The sequence below is a fragment of the Plectropomus leopardus genome, chromosome 7, assembly GCF_026936395.1.
Source record: "Plectropomus leopardus strain MGB_pleo_1.0 chromosome 7, ASM2693639v1, whole genome shotgun sequence".
Lineage (NCBI taxonomy): Eukaryota > Metazoa > Chordata > Actinopteri > Perciformes > Serranidae > Plectropomus > Plectropomus leopardus.
In genome coordinates this window covers 33,063,086-33,083,868 of record NC_142182.1, presented here as the reverse complement: position 1 = coordinate 33,083,868, position 20,783 = coordinate 33,063,086, and the positions used below count along the sequence as shown (strand labels likewise).

The window sequence follows — 20,783 nt, the reverse complement described above, 5'->3', positions numbered from 1 at the left end:
TTTTTGGGAGTACTGTGTGAGTCATTAGAGTAGGTTTTGGTCTCAATCATATGAACTATCCAAACACCCATGATGCATTTCTGCGCTGTGTATTTTGCGATGTAGTGTATGACAGACCTTGGCAGAGCTGTGTCTTCCAGAATTGCGTGGAGTTTATTTGGTAACTTTATTTGAATTTCTGTTTTAGGCTAACATGTTAGCTTTTTTTGCACCACTTATACTTGCGAATGTGTGGTGGTTGGTTGTATGATGTCACTTTTAAATTAATTTTGTCTCCTAAGTCACAAATCAATGATGGAACAAGTTGAATGGATAGTAACAAAAGATGGGCTACTTTCTCTAAGCTGTCTTGCAGTAACACACCAGTTCTAGCTGTGATCATTAGGCTAATGTGCTCTCCAGGACTCTGTTTTCATTGTGTCTGCTAGTAGTTCATGAACATGTCGACATAACGTTTGAAGTAACAGAAGCAGCTACTTACATTAAATTGAGACATCCAAAAAACTTTTAATACTTTTCTACATATCTTTTCTTTATGCTATCAAAGGTGTTTTATTTCCTCTTAGTGTAAAAATGTGGGGAAAATTAGTTGTCTGTTTTGGAGAAAATATTAAAGTGCAAAATGTTGCAAACATCGTTCTGGCACGGGTGGTTGTTTGATAATGGACACAATGTTTTTGTTGTGGCAGCGGCCAAAAAAAGTTTTCGCCACAATCAATTTTTTTTTTAAACTGTGTCCTCAACAAGAGTGCCACTGTGTATTGTGGTCATCACTTGTACAAGCTAAACCCATCTATCTATAAAGGCAAGGTGCGTGTGTGTGCGTGTGTGTGCGTGTGTGTGTGCGTGTGTGTGTGTGCGCGTTCGCTTGTACATGCTACATAGTGAGGACCAAAATATTTTTGCAGCAGAGTGAGGACATTTTGACTGGTCCTCATTTCTTCAAAGACAGTTTGAGGGTGTACACTTGTGTTTTTTTGGGTACAGGCTGCAGTTAGAATTCGGTTGGAGTTAGGATAGGGGTTGGGGTTAGGCATTTAGTTGTGATGTTTAAGGTTAGGGTAAGGGGCTAGGGAATGCGTTATTCAAGTGTCCTCACAAAGATATAATTACGATGATTTGTTTGTTACTCTGCATCTCTGAAAAACCGTTCATCTGAATTACCTCACACTTGGTGGATGTATTGCCAGGGGACCCGAAGATGTGCAATCTCGAATTTGGTGCGATTTGGATGCATTTAATATTAATAATCTTTGAATAAACTTAACAGGAAGAATTAACAGACTTTATAACTCTGTTCAGATGTTGGGCTTCAGGACTTACTTACTTACCTTTACATTCTTTCCCTAACAATAGACAATCCCAGTCCTCTTTCCTAAACTGAACCATTTGTTATATTATATATATTTGTTTTTCAACATATAAGTATTTTATTGTGTTTGCAGCTAACTGATTTACTTCTTTGCCATATTAACTAATAACCAGAGGTAGGAAGCAGTGGACGGGAAGAGAACAATATAAAGTGATGAAGTCACCATGCGCTTAAATTTACTTAATGTCTGTTTAAAGTAGAGCTCTCAGTTCCAATGTTATACTGGGCAGTTGAATTATAATAAATCATGTTTTTTATATTTTGTGATTAAAATGGAATCTGCTATGTAACCACTATTTCTCTTTCAGGTGAATATATTAACACAATGGTGCTTATGCAAGACACTATGTATGAACACATTTTCTCTTAATTTTGCTTGTATCCAGGATTTGTTCTTATTTTGTTAGTACCCATTGATTTTTAGGATTCACCAGTGTTTTCTTATTTTTGCATTTCTCTTAGTTAAAGAGGAAATTTCACAAATGGTCAAGAGCACTTGTACCAAGATAGGAGAAAAATATCTTGTTTTTCCCAGGCCACCAATTGTCAAACAAGGATTTTTTTTTGTATCTTTGTGGAACATTTTAAAAATTCATTAATATCATTTTATCAAATTTAGATTGAGTATTTAGAAGAATTATAATGACTGGATTATTACATTTTAGGGGTAGAGGGATACTACTGTATTCAGTCAGTTGATCCCAATTACTGTAATTTCAGTTGCTGTGTCCCTCTGCTGACCAGTGCTGGAATGTAATTAAGTACATTTACTCAAGTAGAGTACTTCAGTACAAATATGAGGTAACTTTTACATTATGTGATTATCTTAATCTCATGCCGCTTCTACTCCACTGCACTTCAGAGAGAAATATTGTACTTTTTAGTTAACTACTTTTATTAGATAACTGCTTTACAAATTAATTTTTTTTTTTTCACGCAAACCAAAAATTTGAAAATATACAAGTGCAGCTGAAACAATTAGTCCATTAGAAAATTAATTGGCAAACTATTTCTGTTGTGTAAGTAATTTTTCATGCCAAAAACCCCAAAACATTTCATGGTTTAAAATCTCATACATACTATATGTATGAGGAATTGCAGCTTTTTCTTTTAATAATTTCAATCATTTTGATTTATTAAATGTATTTAAACATTTTTGCATGTGTTACTCTTGCTTTTAATACTTAAATGGATCTTCCTCATATTACATTTACCTTAAGTTTATTTAACAGTTCATTAGTTTTGCTCCTGCAGAAGTTCTTCCTCATCTTACAGCCTTCTGTGGTGTCATGTCTCCAGTCTTGTTTATGTGCCTTTGCACACAACACAAAGCCTGCCCTTATATAGTGTTTTGGGGACCTTACCTGTGCTATTAGATGACTTATGATCAAGTGGGATTCATTATTGAGCACACCTGAGTATGAGCAAATTTGGGTGGTTAAGAGCATTTGGTGCACCTGGAGATGACTTCTCTTAGAGAAATTTAAGAGAATGTTGCTGCATGAGGTTTCCCCTGAAGTAAATGTACAAGTAAAGTAGTATGATGTTGCAATGCATTTTTAAAAGCACTTTGGTGCCCTTAAGTTATTTCAAGGTACAATGAATTAGAATAGCAACATCATTTATTATTTATTTCACATCTTAACATCTTAAGTGTGAAGATAGTTGTTTGCACGTCACTGGAACTACAGTCCGCACCTGCAACAGCAATTTTGACATTTTAAAAGTGAATTTGCAGCTCAGCATTCCGCCACAGGATGGGGACAAACACACTGTCATTTCTAACTTCCAAGTTTCACATGAGGTTAGATTCCAAAATGAACTGCTCTTCTTAAAACGACTTCTCTTGTTTCAGTTACAGCATCACACCTACACTGATGTGGTGGCAAAAATAAAATTATGCAGTTTCATTAACTGCAGGACAACAGGTAAGAATAGATCTGACTCTGCAATACACTCAATAAGACATGAATATGAGTTATTGATTTACTGAATTGCATGGGGAGTTCAGATGGTGTAGCGGGTATTATCTGTGGATTGTTGGTTACAGTTTGTAAAGTTTGCCAGAAGTTTGCCAGTGTTAGTATAAAGCCAACCCCAGATTCACTCTCGTTTGGGATTTTACCTCGCCATATGTGTGTTTTTTTGGCAGTGTCTCTCGGACGCCTGTTGCTTACGGCTGGTTCCTACCTCTTCATAAAGCCCTGATGTCACCCAAGCACTGTGAAGGTACACACACACCTGTAACCGTCCTGAACACAGAAAACAAGAAAATAGAGGCAGAGGGAAAGAAAAATACACCACCACATTTCTAGTGTGTCTATATGTTGATTTTTAGTAAAATGCTAAACAGTATATGTTTAATGTTAGCTTTGATTTTCAAGAAATACCACGAAACTAAGGTAAGTCAAAAAAGTCAAATGTATTTTGGAAAAAGCAAACATTTCAACAGCTTGACATAAAACACGGCATCATTACAAATATTTAAGACATCACTGAGAATAATGTTTTCAACTATTTTATCTACAGAAGTCTAAAAAAAATATATACAAAATTAAAATGACTTGAGGTGAAAGTCTTCAGGTTCACAGTGATTTGAACACTATGACATGGGGGCATCTCAGCCAAAGACCGTTTCAGCAGCTTAGTACGGAACTATAATGCCTGTCCAGCTTCTTTTACACACAATAAAACACCAACTACAATCATCACGGTAAAAATCGCTCTGCTATAATGACAACTGGCTCTACTGTTAACCTATATACATGTGGCTGCAACTGTTTGACAGTAAAACCTTTTAGAAGTGTTTTCATGTCACTTTGCCAACTTCTTATTTTATTTTGGCAAAATAAAAAAAACTATCTACCAGTCACTAAGTTTACTCAGAATTACTTTTTCTTAACCAGAAAAGAGGGAAATAATGACAGTTACTTAGTTGCTTCCAACTGATAAAAAAAAAAACCTAATAGACAGTTGGGTTTTATTTTTAGTCATAGCATTTCTTTCACATAACCACAATCTAATTTGTATCTAAACCAAAAAGCCATACATAGATGTGTCAAAATGATAAGTGCTTAAAAAAACACATCTACAGGATGTAGCACATTGGCTATAGTCCGTCCCTATTAATGCACCCGCTGCATCGCTCTCAAGTGTCAAAGAAGGTTTAGCTGACCTCATTACAAAAAAAGAAAATATCCCGTCCAACTTCATTCCTGAGGAGGCCGGGCGCACATTTAGAGCTTGTCAGCCTGTTGTTGGTGAGTTAAAAAAAAATGATGTGACCAAAAGCAAAACCTTTGTGTGGGGCAACTAGTCTTCAATTTTAAGCCAGCCTTTTTCATAATCTATCAGTAGCTCTAGGTAGTACTTCCACTCTGGCTCACTGTCATACCTGACCTCAAATATAGTCTTTAGAGGGTTGGCGTGTGCCTCGTGGATACGCAGCACTTCCCCTCTGTACCACACTTCTGATTTGTCATCTTCTTCATACAGATGGCGAATCCTCTTCCCCACCAAGTCTGGGTAGTACAACCTCATGGCCCCCCGAGCCCTCTGAACGGCCGAACGCAGCACCCATCGCCTCCTGTGTTCTGCGCTGTGGCAGGCGGACAGGTAGGGGCAGTATTTGATCTTTAAGAGCGATTTGTGTTTCCTTTTGCTGTGGAGGGGTCTTAAAGCGTGAGAGAAGCTTCCTGTTCTCTGCCACCTGTGGGTGATTTTGGGCCTGTGTCGCTCCCGTCGGCTGCTCTCTTCTTCCTCCCCATCTTCAGTCTTTGAGAGGGACGAACCAGCAAATGTCCCTGAGTCTGAGATTGCTTGGTAGAGGGCCTTATTTCTGTTTAGTCCTTTACTAAACATCCTCCTCAGTTTGAGAATCACCCCTGAACAGCTTTTGGGTCTAACCGGAGACTCGGCTCCAACAGGCTGCAGACTGGAGTTCTCCTCTGTTTCTGTGTGGGAGGGAGATGGAGAAAGCTTGTCCAAGGTTAAAGGGCACATCCATGAATTCTCAGAAGCGATTGGAATGAGCAAAGAATCCTGCTCTGCGACCATGTGGTCACTGTCCGTATGATCCGTCCCTTCAGTCTGACGTCCACTCCAGTTTTCCTCGCTAAGTGCAATCAGCTCACCGCCACTTTCGGTATTCTCTGTGTCATCTGCCTCTTCCTCTTCTGACAAACTGTCATCCAGAAACATGCGCCTGGAGCTGCTCTTCACCCTGCTTGTTGTTCTATTCCTGCTTAAATTCGATTTGGTTTCCCGGTCCGTCGGATGCCTCTGTGGGTGTGGCTCTGAGGCTGCCATGTCTGAAAATGCAGGAGTCCTGCAGCTGGTGGTCTCCTCAGAACCTCCTTCTTTTTCTCTGTCAGCGGGATCATCCAAATCTAATCCTGCAACACAAGGAATGCTAGCAATTAGGAGAGGTCAAAATAAATGCAAAAATATGCCAGACATAAACTGAACAAATGTTTAAACACTTTTGTTTTTGCACCCATTTTTCCAACATTAAGATCTAAGACTTATGTCATGCACTGATTGGATATATTTCTCTCAGTTTTTGTTCATGTCGCACGTTTTGAGGGCGCGTGTCATTAGCGTGACTGCAGGAATGTCAAGAGCTGTCAATAAGAGCTGTTGTCCTTGAACTGAATGTTTATCTCACTACCATCAGCCATCTCAAATGTTTTTTTTTTTGTTTGTTTGTTGTTTTTGTGAATATGGCAGTATGTCTGTCTGGGCTCAAAACCTACCACATCTTTGGCATTATGCTGTGTGATCAAACTGCACATTTTATTTTTATTGTGACCATCCCCAGACACACCTGTGTAGTGATGGTACTGTTAACCCTTAGGGCCCCGTTTTAATATTACAATATTTAATATTACAATATTATAATACACTAGTATCGCTCTGCGCACAAAATGCAGTTTTCAAAATCAAGCTTTAGAAAGTATTATATATAATATAACTTACTACTTTCATTGAGTTTTTTTTTATCAACATAAGTCTTAATCATAAATGTCAAATATTCATTAATTTTCAGAATTTTAACCCTTTAAATGCAATTTTTTTGTCATGATGCTACTATGTTTTAAGACTTTAAAAATAAATAATTATTTTAAATATACTGCATGCAAAGTAGATTTTATTTTGACTATCACATCCTTGGATATGTCAATGATTTGCAGCAATGCTGATAATGCCAACACTGTAAAATGCCAAATATGGTGAAAAATTATGTCATAAGGTTGAAAATAGTAAAAATGACAAATTCAAGAAATAATACAGTACGTGTTTTTATGCTTTGATGGCTGTGGGATCAAAAATTGCAGTTTGAATGGGTTTCAATGGAGCATTTTTTGCACTTAACAGTATGAATGTAACGGTTTTATTTACATTCATACTGTTAAGTGCCAAAATTTCTGCCATATGCACGAACACAGCCGAAATGATCAAAAAATTAAGGATAAAGTGAAGTAAAATGTGCCACACAGTCCATAAGGGTTAAATTGCCATGCTGCACTGTCAGGTGGACGGATTATCTTGGAATAGGAGAAGTTCTCACTAACATGGATTTCAACAAATTAATGACCAAAATTTGAGAAACATATATCTACTGAGAGCATGAAAAAAGTCTAAGATCTTGGTCTAAGATCACTTAAACCTGTCAAAAATGGGAGCAAAAACAGAAGTGTTGTATTTACATTTTTGTTCAGCGTATAAAATTGAGCATATTGACAAAAGGTGGGGTTAGTTTATAGAATTTTTTTAGCGATCAGTGAGACATTAGTTGCAAGTGGATGATCAGGATTTGTGACTCAGAAAAAAGTATATCTAAATTCACTTTGTTTCCCAGCAGATGGTTCCTACAAAGCAACCACAAAATCCAACACCTCCATACAGCTTGACGAATCACTGCTCCCATAACGCTGATTCAGCACGAGAACAATGCGAAACTATTCTATTAATATCAGCAGACCTGCTGATTGGACAGCATGATCCTCCACCATGAAACACCATTTCAACAGACAGAATAGGAAGCTGTGGGAGTAAACACGAAGGCTGGGAAAACAGTCAGGTGCTACGAGGGGTGATATCAGTCAGGGATAAAACAGCAGTGAGGCAGGAGTGAGACAAGGGAAATGTTTATACACTGAAGTCAAGTGCTCCTAAATCATGTGAACCGTTAATAATGTCAGCAGTGAACGGAAACTCAATTAGGCGCAATTCAGTTAGAAAATGCATGTGCTAAATAGAATACTCGCTGTCGAGGGACACAAATGGAAAAGGTGATTTGAAGAACATGTCGGGTGATATTTTGCATTTTTGTTGTTAAAAAGCAAACATTTTGCACACCTGTAGGATGACAGGTGAGTGGGAGAACTCTACTTCTAATTATAAGAGATTTATTGGGAACAATTATTTGGGAAACATTTCTCCAAATAAATAATAATTTTAAGAGCATGTGTAGGAGTTCTTTGTTCTAATGTGTGTTACTGTCCAAAAATTAGATGAAAAAACTAAAACAAAAAATGAATTGTTCTGTGCAGAGAAAGCCTGATGTGGCTGATTTTTAACACACTCATGATCCACACCACTGTATCGGTTCTCCTTCATTATAGTGAGCATGGGCACTGTAGGTCATTTTGAACCTCACAAGCACCGTACAGGAGCCAAAAATACTCATGAGTTGCATGATATTTAAAAAAATATATACTGCTTTTATTTTGACAGATATTACGATTGCAATAAGACTCTGACTTTTAGTGGGTCAATCTTGCATCTCATTTTCAGTGAAAAAATAGGGATGATAATTAATTGACAGTTGATTGATCGTGTAAGAATTTAATTGAATGTGTGAAATTTTATTGATTAATCAATGACCTATGCAGAGCTGTCCAAGTACATGCAATATATTGCTCCCAGCTTTGATTGAGGGGAAAAACAACTAAGCAGTTTTTTTATGGTTTGTTAAATAACAATTAATTGATTAATCAATTGTTAAATTTAACCAATAATCAATTTAGGAAAGTGCTTCCAATTTGCAACCCTGCTGAAAAAGTCAAACTAATGACTAATGACGGTGATTTGTTTTGCTGCTGTGTCCCCTGACACAGTGTGTGGTGTTCTGAGTAACATGGCGGTACATTCCAGCAGCGCTCCGAATTTACCAACGGTCAAGTTTGTGCCTGAGTGAGTATTTCCGAACGCACTATTTATCATGCAGTAAAGAGCCAGACAAAACTCTCTGCATTCTCAGTGCTTTATGCTTTCTGTTCCAACTGCCCGTACAGAAATGACAAAAATGGATATAGTGTATTCTGCACAGTAGGTACGGAATATGCTGCAGAATTACTTAAAACTTAGTTTATGAAGCTTGTTAAATACTTTTAAATTCAAATTGAAAGAAATACGGACACATTTCTGAAGATGTCTTAATTTGCCTGGTTACAAGAACGACTTTTAAATTGATTTATATGCTTGATTTATACTTGCTTTTAATTTAGTCTCGTGTTTTCTGTCTGTGACTGTGTTTTCATTTAGGCTGCTGCCCGTCTTGGCCAGATCATCAAATAAAAGTTAAAGAAACAACTAAGAAGCAGAAATATGTGAATTTTTCATTCAATTTGTTGACAATAACAAAAATATAGAATGTTGATGGCCCTTTCCTTCAAATCCTGATTTCTCCCAACAGCAATTGTGTAATCTGACTTTCCCCTATAACAGCACAGATGAAGGTTTTTGAGGGAAATGGTCAGTTAAAAAAAAAAAGATGATCACCATCTTCTGATCTGCTCAAAATTTGTTTGAGTGAGTGTGTGTGTGTGTACACGTGTGTGCAGCAGGCTGTCACTTCCTTCCTCTGGTAACGTGATCCAAACAGCCTGCCTCACGATCTCAAAGGTCCAACCAATGCTATCCAACAAAATCACAAATTTCATTTTTCCACAAACAGCCCAGCTCAGCAACCTTCCCTCCACCCACCATAACAAGTACAATGCAATCATGCAACTTGTTGTGATTAGTCACTAAAGGTTAGCAGACAGGTGTCCTGCTTTCTAATCAGAAAAAGGCAAAGAGTAGTGAGATTGAGGGACAACATAAAAAATTAAATATACCTGGACTCTCTTTTGGACATCAGGTGAGGGTGATTCTGTAAAAAATAAATGGATTTTTATTTGGAATATTTCTTGTTTATTATGATTTATTCTTTGCAAGAAGGGCCAGTAATGCAGAAAATATGATTATTAAAAGTTTGAGGGGAAAAAAAACATGTTATAGTTAATAGTAAAAATATGCTTTATAATAAATTCCAGAGGAATAAGTAAGTCATGCCATCTATCTGTTGGGGGATTTTCCAGAAATATGAAAGGAAAAGCAGGAAGCACTGTTACTTTGGCAGTCATGTACATAACTAGATGTATAATCGTTCTTGGTATTTGTGCATGTAACCAAATTCTATCTGAAACAGCATCATATGAATGACCTAAATGAGCCTGATGATCTATCATAAATAACAGCACAAAGTGCCAGGGTAGAATCTGCTGGACGACCAGCAGACATCTGGGCTAATTATTTGTGTATAAATTATTGATTTTTATTTTTTTTTGGTTCATTTTGCCAAAGTGGCCCCCGGCCAAGCAAGTTGAGTATCCCTGACTGACTTTTCACAAGCCGATTCGTACTTTTCACTCATGACTGAGATGAAAAGGTACATTTTTATAGCTGACTGACCAAAAAACTTTACTTAATCCTTTGAGACCTGGATCGACATTGATTTTCTTGTGCTGGGCTCAGATGCCTTTCACAGGTTTTTAATTCTTTGAACCATAACCAAATTTCTTTTGAAAACGTGGGGAGAAAGGCATGGAGCAACTTGGCAAGAAATGGTCTGCAAAACATAAATAACCCCTCCTAACACTTATCTCTTGCTTTTTTAGTTAGTTCATCATGTCCTATGTAGTGTTTTTGTACAGTGTCATTGGGTCCCCTTAAAGGCACTATACAAATAAGGAAAAAATAAATAAAAATGAATAAGTACATTTAGAATCTTTTTTAAAAGTTATGGGAAATGTCCTTTAAACTAGTTTTATAATTATCATCATTTTGTATTTAAAATCATGTTACAGAATTATTCTTTTTTTATTATTTAGCACCTTTTCAGGTCATTTCCTTGGCTTTTTTAACTTTTCCTTTTTGCCCCTAATTTTTAAGTAATTTTCTCAGCTTTTTTTCTTTCCCTTTTTGTGCTAATTTTCAGGTAGTTGTTTTGTACTTGTTTATTTATTTATTTATTTTCTAATTTTGTGCTATTTTTTCATTTTCATCTTCATTTCCTCTGAAGTTGCTTATTGTAAATAAAGCCAATTTGCCCAGGTCTCAAAGGGTTAACTGACAAAGTGCATTGCATTCTTAGTACTGAAAAAGTGCTATAATCGTTTAAAAAAAAACCCAAAAAAACCTATGTATTTAAAAAACATGCCCCTGTGTATGCATGCCCCTAAATGACTGCCCATTATTCCCTCATTTCCTGCCTCCTTCATGAACATTTGTTTACTCCAGCGTTGGTCAGATATATAGTTGTGTCCATGAGTGTAATTTACACAACTTTTGCTTACTGTGTCACCTCTAATTTGCCTAGCTTGATGATACCAAAAAGACATAAAATACCATGATGCCACCCCTGAGCAACATTCATTTGGAAAACAGACGGAATAAGGACTAAAACAAGACGTCTGTAACTGACATTTCATCAGTGCAATGCTCATTTCCCGTATTTTTTTTTACTAGAAAAACATTCATATAGCATTACAGCAGTAAGTGAGCATGTACTCACCCAAACGTTTGCAGACACAGGCATGATAAAAAAGGTTGACCACGTCAGCATAGATGTCGGGCAGATGTTTGAGGGACATCAGTTTCCTGAGCCTGGAGGAGCAGGCTCGTTTATGAAGCTGGATGAGGATCTTTTCTTCGGAGAGCGTGGTGGGCCGCAGCTCCACCCTGTGCTCCTGCAGCACCTGGTCAATGAAGCTGCCCTGCACCGTCGGAAACAGCAGCTCCTTCACCACCAGCATGGGGAGGAACACCGCCCCCGTCCGCATGACGTGTGGAAAAGGACAGCGCTCCTGGGTGGTGTACTCTCTCAACCTCTCCAGCACCTTCTGGAGCGCCGACTTCATCTCCTCATTGAGCCACACCTCTCTGGCTTTTACCCCCAACAAACACGACACTCTCTGGACTTTGATTGAAGGAGATGCTGGTTCGGACAGTTCAAACTGAGACAACCACGCTCTGAGCTCCTGCTCGGCAGAAGTAGACACAAAGTTGGACACTAGCTTGCAGAGGGATTGGTGCAACTCGAGGAAGTGCTTGCGGACTGGAATTTGCTGCTCTAGATTTGGGATAACTTCAGTTACGGGCGTTGCAGGTGGCCTCTCTGCAGATGGAGCAGAGTGCTTTGGGTCACAAATAATTAAACTGAAGCTGGAAAGTTTCAGACAATGCGGAGGGATGTTTTTGAATTTGCTCTCAGGTGGTGGAGAAATGGATTTGGGTTGCAGGGTGACCCCCTGGTTGTTCAGTGTGCATTTATCATTCATCTGTGCAATCACCTCAACAGGTTTGCACTCACGTGAAGTCTCCTTTTCATCTGCTAATGAGGGTTTACATTCAAATTCATCAGGTTCGCATTTCTTTATCACAAACATGGGCCCGCTGTGGGATGAGCCACTCTCTTCGGGCTCTTTTTTGATTGTTATTTTGCTGCTCTGATCGAGAGGAATCTCTGCAGGCTTGTCTGAAGGACCTACTTTTTCCACTTTGATATTTTTAGGTTCAAGCATTTCTACAAAAGGCTTCCCTAGTGGAGTATCTCCACAGATTTTTTTGGGAACTTGATAGAAAACAGGTTGCTGTTCATCTTGCTGTGGCCTTTGGTCTCTGATGTCCGGCTTGGTTTTCACTTGCTCAGATGCGTGGACGGTCTTCTGAGGTACTCTGCCTGGAAATAAGACTCCAGAGGCCTGCAGGTATGCTTGGTAAGGCGCCAGACTGAAGACGGTGTCAATAACTGGCATAGGAGGAGAGTCTGTTTTATTTTTTAATTTGTCTTTCTCAATTTCGACCTTGTGTCGCTTCTTAACAAGCGCCACTTCACATATATCCCTGTCCTCGTCTTTTATTTTGATGGGTGAAGATGAGTGAGACATACTTCTCTTCAGGCACCCTCTGAGAATAGTGGCACCTGAATTGGACATAGGGGCAGTGTGTTTGTCTCCTGGTGCAACAGCAGGGGAATAAATAGCTTTTCGGTTAGATTCATGGATTCGACCTGAACTGTGATGCAGGGACCGCGACAGCCATGCACCTGGGGACACAGGGAGGCTTTTTGGCTGTTTGAGACACGCAGTCTGGGCTTCATAGGAGGAATGATTCTGAAAGATTCTGTCCATGCTCATCCCAGTTGGTGAAAGGACGGGTTGGTCTCTGTGCGGGCTGGTGAGTGGGGGAAAAAATCTGTTGATTTGTATGCTGGATGGTGAGACGCCAGACTGGCTTATATGTCTGGTAGGACTGGTTTTGTCCACATGTAGGAGTGGTGAGCTGACACGGAGGCTGGGGTTTTGTTTGTCCTTTTGTAAGCTGATTGTAGAGGCCATGGGGTGCTCTTTGAATTGGCTGGATGGGGACACATTTATGCGATTAGAGTGCAAGCTGGGCGATGCATGTTTAAGGGGGGCTCTGATTTGGCTTGCATTTAAATGAAATCTTGGAACTGCGTAATATGCGTAGTCAAAACCTCTCATCAAAGGATGATTTGGCAATGATTCAGAGCTATGCAAAGGAATTTCCCCATGAAGCGACTGAGGCACTATATAATGCTCCCGGGGGTTTGAGATTGTGTGTTTTAGAATAACAGGCACATCTTCTCTCTGCTTGCTGCCAATATCTTTACACTGTGTCCTGTTTTCTACCTCCACATTCGCCTGGGGGTAGTAAAACATCGGGTGCTGTGTTAGATGGCCATATTTGGACATGGGAGAATGTTCCTGATAAACCTCTGAGGTCATATGCTCATATGTGGGATGGGAGGAGTATAAGCCGGGGTAGCCTCTGGGGGAAGTCTGTAAACGCTGGTTCTGTTCACTCAGAGCACCAAACAGTGTGTGAGTCGGGGTGCAGGGGTAGCTGCTGTAGTTTGGGTCAATCATAGCAGAAAAAGTCCTCGCTCTGCTTGGGCTGTACGTCTCCACAGTCCTCTTTAGCGGCTCTGCGCTGGGCTCAAACTGTAAGCCTTTCTGTTGCAGCAGTGTGTCTTGTGTTTTCCTCTGCATGGGCGGTCTCTCAGTGTAGTGAGCATCATTTTGCAACCAGTCATGCTCATACACAGTGTTTGGTATCCTCGGAGAGCTGTGTTCCACACTGTATCGTCCTAACATACAGCCCAGTTCATTGCAACAAGGGTTATGCACATAAACCGGCTTAGGAATCGCTAAGTAAACAGAGTTTTCAGACAGGGGAGATGAATTCTCACGTCTGTTTTTTTGTTTTCCGACAGCCGCCGATGCAGCAGGACTGCTGATTCCAGGGCTTTTAGTGTATAACGTAAAGGACGGTTTAGCCGGGGCGTGGTGCAAAGATGAAGAATGGCCTTCCTCTGAAGAATTGCTGTCTTGCCTGTAAATGATGCGGTTTGGTCCCTCCATGCCAGAGAGGTGACTCACAGGACTTCTGCCATCCAGCAGGGAGGTCTTTGAGTTGCTCCAAGGAGGAGTTAATCTCACTCCGTCCTTTCCTCTGGGATCATAAGTGAAGTAGGCCCCGCTGTACTGCAGCGTCGGCTTACCCAGGAAACCAGACATATTTTGTGGTTTCGTCAGTCCTGCGGATCCTAGGGTCCCGTCGAATAATGGCATCTTGCACCGAAACACCGGGTCAATGACGGTGTGCATCGACTGGCTGCTCATCATGTAGTCACTTTTTTATGATGATGCTGCAATGATTTGGCTCCAGACCTAAAGAGCATAAAAAAACAATTAGACACTGGCATTCAATCATTAATATCCATAGAAGAAAGGCTTGATTTTTTGGCTTGATTTTTTTCAATTAGCTTGATAAACTCCAACCTCACACATTAAAAAAAGGACAGCGGTAAAACAAGAACACTTTGCACACATAAAGTCATCATTAGATAACAGCGAGCCTGAGGCCTTTTATCAACTTCTGAGAATCTTGTGGCTTATCACATGTATGTCACATACACCCTTATCAGCCAATGCATATAGGTGGAAGCGAAACGCAATGAACAGCAAAGAAGTGGAAAATGTGTGAGGCCGATTCATAACTTGAGCCAATCAGTTTCTTTGGATCAACAATGTGATAGCTGCCGTGTCACAACAAACAAACCAGCTCTCATGACAGAGCCTCAAGCATAACCAGTTATGGCAGTGATGAAATATTAGCATGCGATCGAGAGCAGTCTTCCCTTCAACAGCAAGTGTATATGTATGACAAGTGACAACGGGGCTGAATTACTGTGATAGTGTATTGTTAGTCATATTTGTTGTTTTATGGTCATTCAACAGCTCATTTCAGATGTCATCACCGTCACGGTTTCAGTGTCCCTTTTATCAAACCAGAATGTCCTCTATTTATTGCCTGATCTGACACGCACCCCTCATGTTGTGTTGATGCACTGAGACTCAGCACTACAGTGAAGTGCGTGTTTCTATTCTGCATTTTATCACCACAAAACGCACAAGTCACACCAGAGTTCTGTTTTCCATACATTTCTACCATGAAGGGCCACAACTAACTGTTATTTTCTCTTTTAATTAATATGCTTTTTTTTGTCAACTGCTTGTCAGAATGTCAGAAAATATTTGTTAAAAAATTATCAAAAGTGGCCATTATAATTTTCCAGTACATAAGGTGATGGCTTCAGATGTCTTCTTTGTCCAGTAAACCATCCAAAGCCCACAAATATTCTGTTTAATATAATATATAACAAAAAAATAACATCACATTTGAGCTGCTAAATCCAGTGGATCTGAACTAATCTTTTTTTTTAAGCTGCTTCATTGAGATGTTGTGCTATATTCTTTAACTACAATATATTTCCACAACAATTATTATAACTCAGTGCCTTCAAGATATTTGGGGTTAACAACAATGGTTATACTTAGTCTAATATATCAAGTTTACAGGTTAATTTCACATTTTAAAATGTGGGATTTTTTTATGTTATTTGACTTTTTTTGTGCCTGTCACAACAGAGCCAGAAATACTCCTTCTCATTATCTGCCTCTCATAATATGAACGCATGTTTTCATGTATGTCTGCAGTCTTACAGTAGATCTAAGATCTAAGTAGCGTTGCATGTTTGCAGAAATGTCAAAACACAATTATCTCAGTTTCAGAGTGATATCTTTAAATATCTTTTTCTGTATGACAATAAGTCAAGATATTCAGTTAATTATCCTAAATGACAAAGAAAAGCAGAAAATCTTTATAACAGAGAACTGGAATCTTTGCATTTCAGCTTGAAAATGTATTATTTAATGACTCATATATTTGCAAAATAGTTGCTAGTAAATTTTAGATGTTATTTCAATTGATTTTGTTTAAGCTGATAGTACTTTACAATGTCTGTGAAAACCTCATGGCAACTTCAACATCAGTAAAAATCTATAAGTGGGACCCTCAACTATCCTGCAGTTACCATATTAATCATACTTTTTATTTAACATGCTCAACTCCTTTTTTCTGTCTTTTCTTGCAGGCACCTGAAGGCAGCAGAGGGCATCTTCATTGTATGTTTGGTAATACTTTATTTACACATCTAGGCGTGTATCATAGGTTGAGGGAACAGTTCAACTAAATTGTTCTGGGAATATGACCTTATCACCTATCCTCTTCAGATAAGCATCTAAAGAAAAAGTTAAACAAACAAATTGCTGAATCTTAACTAATAAGCTGTTAAAATGATAGAAATATTCTTTAAACCATCTGTAGGTGGACCGGCAATATAAAGCGTTATCATTTCTTCTCCCATTATTGGACAATCATTTCCAATTTGCCCCCTAAAACCAACAGATCAGAGTGCGATAAACACCCCTGTGGCCTGTTTGACAGGAAGCCAAATTCACAGCATAACATCTGCCAATATATGTTGAAACAGCTGCATCACATCCACTGAGCACATATACAGTATATTATCAGACTGTACAAAAAGTGAGATGATGTCAATAATTTCTATGGCATTTATGTAGGCCGTGGTGAGAATAGAGTGACATATTAACACCCCCCCAAAAAAAGGCCTCAATAAAACCAAATCCAGAATCACAAAGCAGCAGGCAACCACGTAGCGCTGACAGATGTTATCAGCTCATCCTGTTGACACCGTTCAGAGAAGTTCACAGAGATGGCCTGACTTGGTTTAGAGCGAGGAGGAGTGTGGTTTGTGCGCATGGAGGAAACTGCTCATGGTTGTTTTCAACGGACTGCAAGCCGCACTCTGTGAGGTGTGTGTGTTAAAGTGAGTGACGGAGTGTGTGAGTTTGCGTGTGTGTGTGCGCGCGCGCGCGTGTGTGTGTCGCGCGCACAGTCCCAGATCTGTGGGGCAAGGGTGATGGAGAGTGTGACTTCAGAAGGCAAACTGACAAGCTGATCACAAACCACGTGGGAAGAGAGAGTGAGAAAAATCACCTCATTAAAGTATGCGTAAAAGTTCTAGGCTATAATTTACCCCGTGATCGATCCTGCAAGTTAAAACGTGTTGGAAGGTGTCACCAAGTTCACGTGACTAAGTCTCAAATTAGCCAATAAAAATGACTCACGTACAACCATAAAAACGGAACTATGAAAGTAATGTCTCTTGAATTCGCAGCTTTTTTTTTTTTTTGCAGCTTCTGGGGCGCGTGGATATATGTCGTTATCGGGCGGGGGGTTACATGAGAACACATGAGCTTTGTCCTGCCAGCATGAACAGCCTGCTCAAATTAACAAGGACGCAAATAATATGAAAATAATCTACGCGCGAGAGCCCGATCACAGTGCGAGTGATTTCCATACAAGCTGAGAAAGCGTCGCAAACCACGGTAAAAGTAAAACCACACTGTGGGCAAAAAAACACAGTTTTCAAAGCCCGAGCGATGTTTTGGCTACATAAAAATACTTTGACAATGTGTCATGCTTTCTGAGGAGAAACACTCGCGTGTCTATTAAACGCGATTTGTTTGTATCTTAATCTGATGATAATTTTGGACAAGATTGAGCAATAAATGTGTTTTCTTACCTCGCTGCTGTGTTGACAATCAATGACTTCCACAAAGACTCCATGAAACACAAATTCAGAGAAAGGAGGGAGTATCAGCTTGTCCGTGGACCGGGTCAGCCCGGATGCGCCAAAGTCCCACGAAATGAAGAGAAGGCCTGCCAAAAAGGTCGGTGCGGCTCTCGCGAGGTCCACGCGGCTTTTAGAGAAGTTAACAAACTGAAGAAAAGACAAAAGGGAGGAGGATGGTCTTTGATCAATAGGCGGAGTCACTCCTCGCGTCTATCCACGGCTTGTTTTCTCTTCTTTTCCCGCTTGTCACTTTCTCACTTTTATTGGCTCTATTCCCAAACTCGTCTGCCAGCTGGCTACTGATGCCACCTGAAGTGAACTTAGAGTTTAGACATGCAGTGACAGATAACACGAGTTTGTGTTGTTGATTTTTCCAGCCTGATGCCTCACTCTTTTCTCTGCTGTTCCCAAATCACAGTTTTGGTCCCTGTACTCTTCAGGCTATTCCAGAGGATCCTCCAAATTAAGAAATAATCTTATGTCACGGTTGTTTTACCCCAAATGTTAACATAAAATAAGCTTGGGTGGTGTTGTTTATTAAATAGCAATGATGTGTAGATGATAAAGAAACTTCCACTGACACCGACTTGGTTGCATAAGAAAAAGTTTATTACAACGAAATTCAGCATCCACCAGGCACCATGGTCTGCCTGTGAGAGGATTCAGGACCAATACGAATCTCTCTCTTACAGCTCATGCAAGTCTCTTATATAGATTCAGGCATCAATACATTCTTCAAGGTCTCTTTGTGCCTGACCAAATAAGGACCATAAGAAATGGACCATAATACACCTCAGCGGATTATGAGAATATGGCACAGATATGCAAAAGGCCCCACCACCTCTCCTCTACAGGAACAAGAGACAGTAGGCGGGTTTCCATTAACCCTCAAATTGAAATTGCAAACGTAAAATACGCCTAATGGAAACCCACTTATTGCTAAGAAGTTTTTATGCTCACATGAGGTGGTATTTCAGGCGACTGAAACATTTCCAGACGATTTCAGCTGGCACCAGATGTCAAAATGATGTCAGAAAAACTTTGGACTCTTACCTCGGACAGACATTAAATTTTAGTCGGAATGAAAATGTGGTTGACAATATATAATGTCTAACAACATTAGAATTTCACATTGTTTGGGTGTTTACATTATGAAGTTTTGCAGATGCTGGATTTTGTTCTTCATACCTTACAACTTTATCCTATGTCAAGATGACAATGGCATGAGACATTTGGAAGAGGTGGGATTTCAGTAACTGAAAAACGCAACTTAAAACCAACATCAAATGTAAAAAGTATTCAATTTGCATTGGCATAAGATGTTGTCCTGACATAGAATTTTGTAGTCACCCGATGTCCCAGCAAAAATTCAACCAAATATCAACAAATAATGACATTGGTAGCAAGCTGACTTACAGTTATTTTGTGTCTATTTGTGATTGTTTTCCCCATTTTGCTTGTTATTTTGTGTCTTTCTGCAATTCCTTTGCATTTCTTTGTAGTCATTTTGGGTCTCTTTTTTGGTTGTTATGTGTTAATTTGAGTGATATTTTGCAGGTGAAGGCGAGGGAGGGCCCTGGGACTGTGCCTGGTGGTTCCATTCAGTAATCCATCCATGAAGAAATAAGGTAAGACTGTCTTTTTGCATGCATGCATCAGTTTCCATAAATATTTAGTCTGTTGCTCATTTACATAAAACAGTTTGGGAGCCCACACTGCACAGTGTGAACTATATTCAGTTCAATTCAGTTCAGTTCAGTTCAATTCAGTTCAATTCAGTTCAATTCAATTCAATTCAATTCAATTCAATTCAATTCAATTCAATTCAATTCAATTCAATTCAATTCAATTCAATTCAGTTCAGTTCAATTCAATTCAATTCAGTTCAATTCAATTCAATTCAATTCAATTCAATTCAATTCAATTCAATTCAATTCAATTCAATTAATTCAGTGAAGTTAAATTCAATTCAGTTCAATTCAATTCAATTTTAAAAAAATATGAAAATAATAACTTTTTAGTTATACATGGATCCACTGCATAACTTTTGGTTAAGAATGAGGTACAGGAAAAGTCAAGGAATTTAATTACACCTCTGTAATGATAAAAAAAAATGAATTTAATGAATTTCAAGTGGCAGCATATTCAAGAGTTTACCTTAAAAGGCACACCATGGTTAGGATTGCTATAACTGTTAACCCTTTGAAACTTGGATCAGCATCACTTTTCTTTTGCTGCGTTCAGACACCTTCACAAGTAATTAAACCTTAAAAAAACTGAGCAAATTGGTGTGATTTCATTTGAAAACAGAAGAAAAAAAGTGCATTGTGCAACTTGACAAGGATTGTTCTGCAAATTGCAAGAAATTTGTAGATTTGGAAAGTAATCATAATAATAATTTTTAGAGACGCTAGGGAGGAATTATAAAAATACATGTCGACAATTATGATTATATATGTTAAATGTTGTTTAGGGTAATTTCTTCATCAGTTGCTCATTGTTTTTATCTAGTATGTTTTGGAAAGTTATTAAGCCAATTTGCTTAGGTCTCAAAGGATGAAAATCTCAGTTACAGCACTGTATCCAGAATGTCACGGGGTCCTCGGGAATAGAAATGTTAAATGACTTAACAGAGAAAAAAGAGGAGATACTGGATTTTTTTTTTAAAAAAAGAAAGAACATAATAAAACTAGTACCATTTGAATAGCTGGTAGACAAAGTCCTGCTGTGAAGGAAGGCTCTGGCACTGAATCTCCATTTGTTGACCTCATCCTAATGTGGTTAATGGTTGACTTTGGTTGACCAAAGTTGAAATCAGGTCAGCCATTACCTCAGACAGACTGTGTTTCACCTCTTGTTATCGATTATGTGCCACGTTTGTCCATGAGCCTTAATTAATTTACACTAAAGCAAAGTAATGTTAGATTTAGCAGCAGATCATTAAAGGAAGTCTTACATTATTGTCAAGCTGAATTCTTCCACTTGCTTGATTTGCCCTCTGAATGAGTTCATTTCTTGTTGTACTTGCATCATACTGGTCCCTTTTCACCCGTGAGC

General features: G+C 39.0%; 1 protein-coding gene and 1 long non-coding RNA gene across 3 annotated transcripts in view; one reads left to right on the top strand and one right to left on the bottom strand.

Annotated features, from left to right (window-relative positions):
• Nucleotides 1-3,775: 3,775 nt before the first annotated feature.
• On the bottom strand, nt 3,776-17,920 carry prmt2ip (PRMT2 interacting protein). The gene is made up of 3 exons (XM_042495902.2): nt 17,676-17,920; nt 11,214-14,394; nt 3,776-5,766 (listed from the first exon to the last, which is right to left on the bottom strand). The coding sequence occupies exons 2-3, from the start codon at nt 14,347-14,349 to the stop codon at nt 4,685-4,687; spliced, it is 4,218 nt and encodes a 1,405-aa protein (XP_042351836.2). The 5' UTR covers nt 14,350-14,394; nt 17,676-17,920; the 3' UTR covers nt 3,776-4,684.
• Nucleotides 16,684-20,783, top strand: part of LOC148189236 (uncharacterized) — a 14,731-nt gene continuing 10,631 nt past the window's right edge. The window contains exons 1-2 of one of the 2 annotated variants that reach the window (XR_015777090.1): nt 16,684-16,902; nt 19,284-19,354. This is a non-coding gene — a long non-coding RNA (uncharacterized LOC148189236). Of the gene's footprint in view, nt 17,479-19,283; nt 19,355-20,783 lie in introns of both variants that reach the window. The other variant, XR_015777089.1, reaches the window with a different exon arrangement.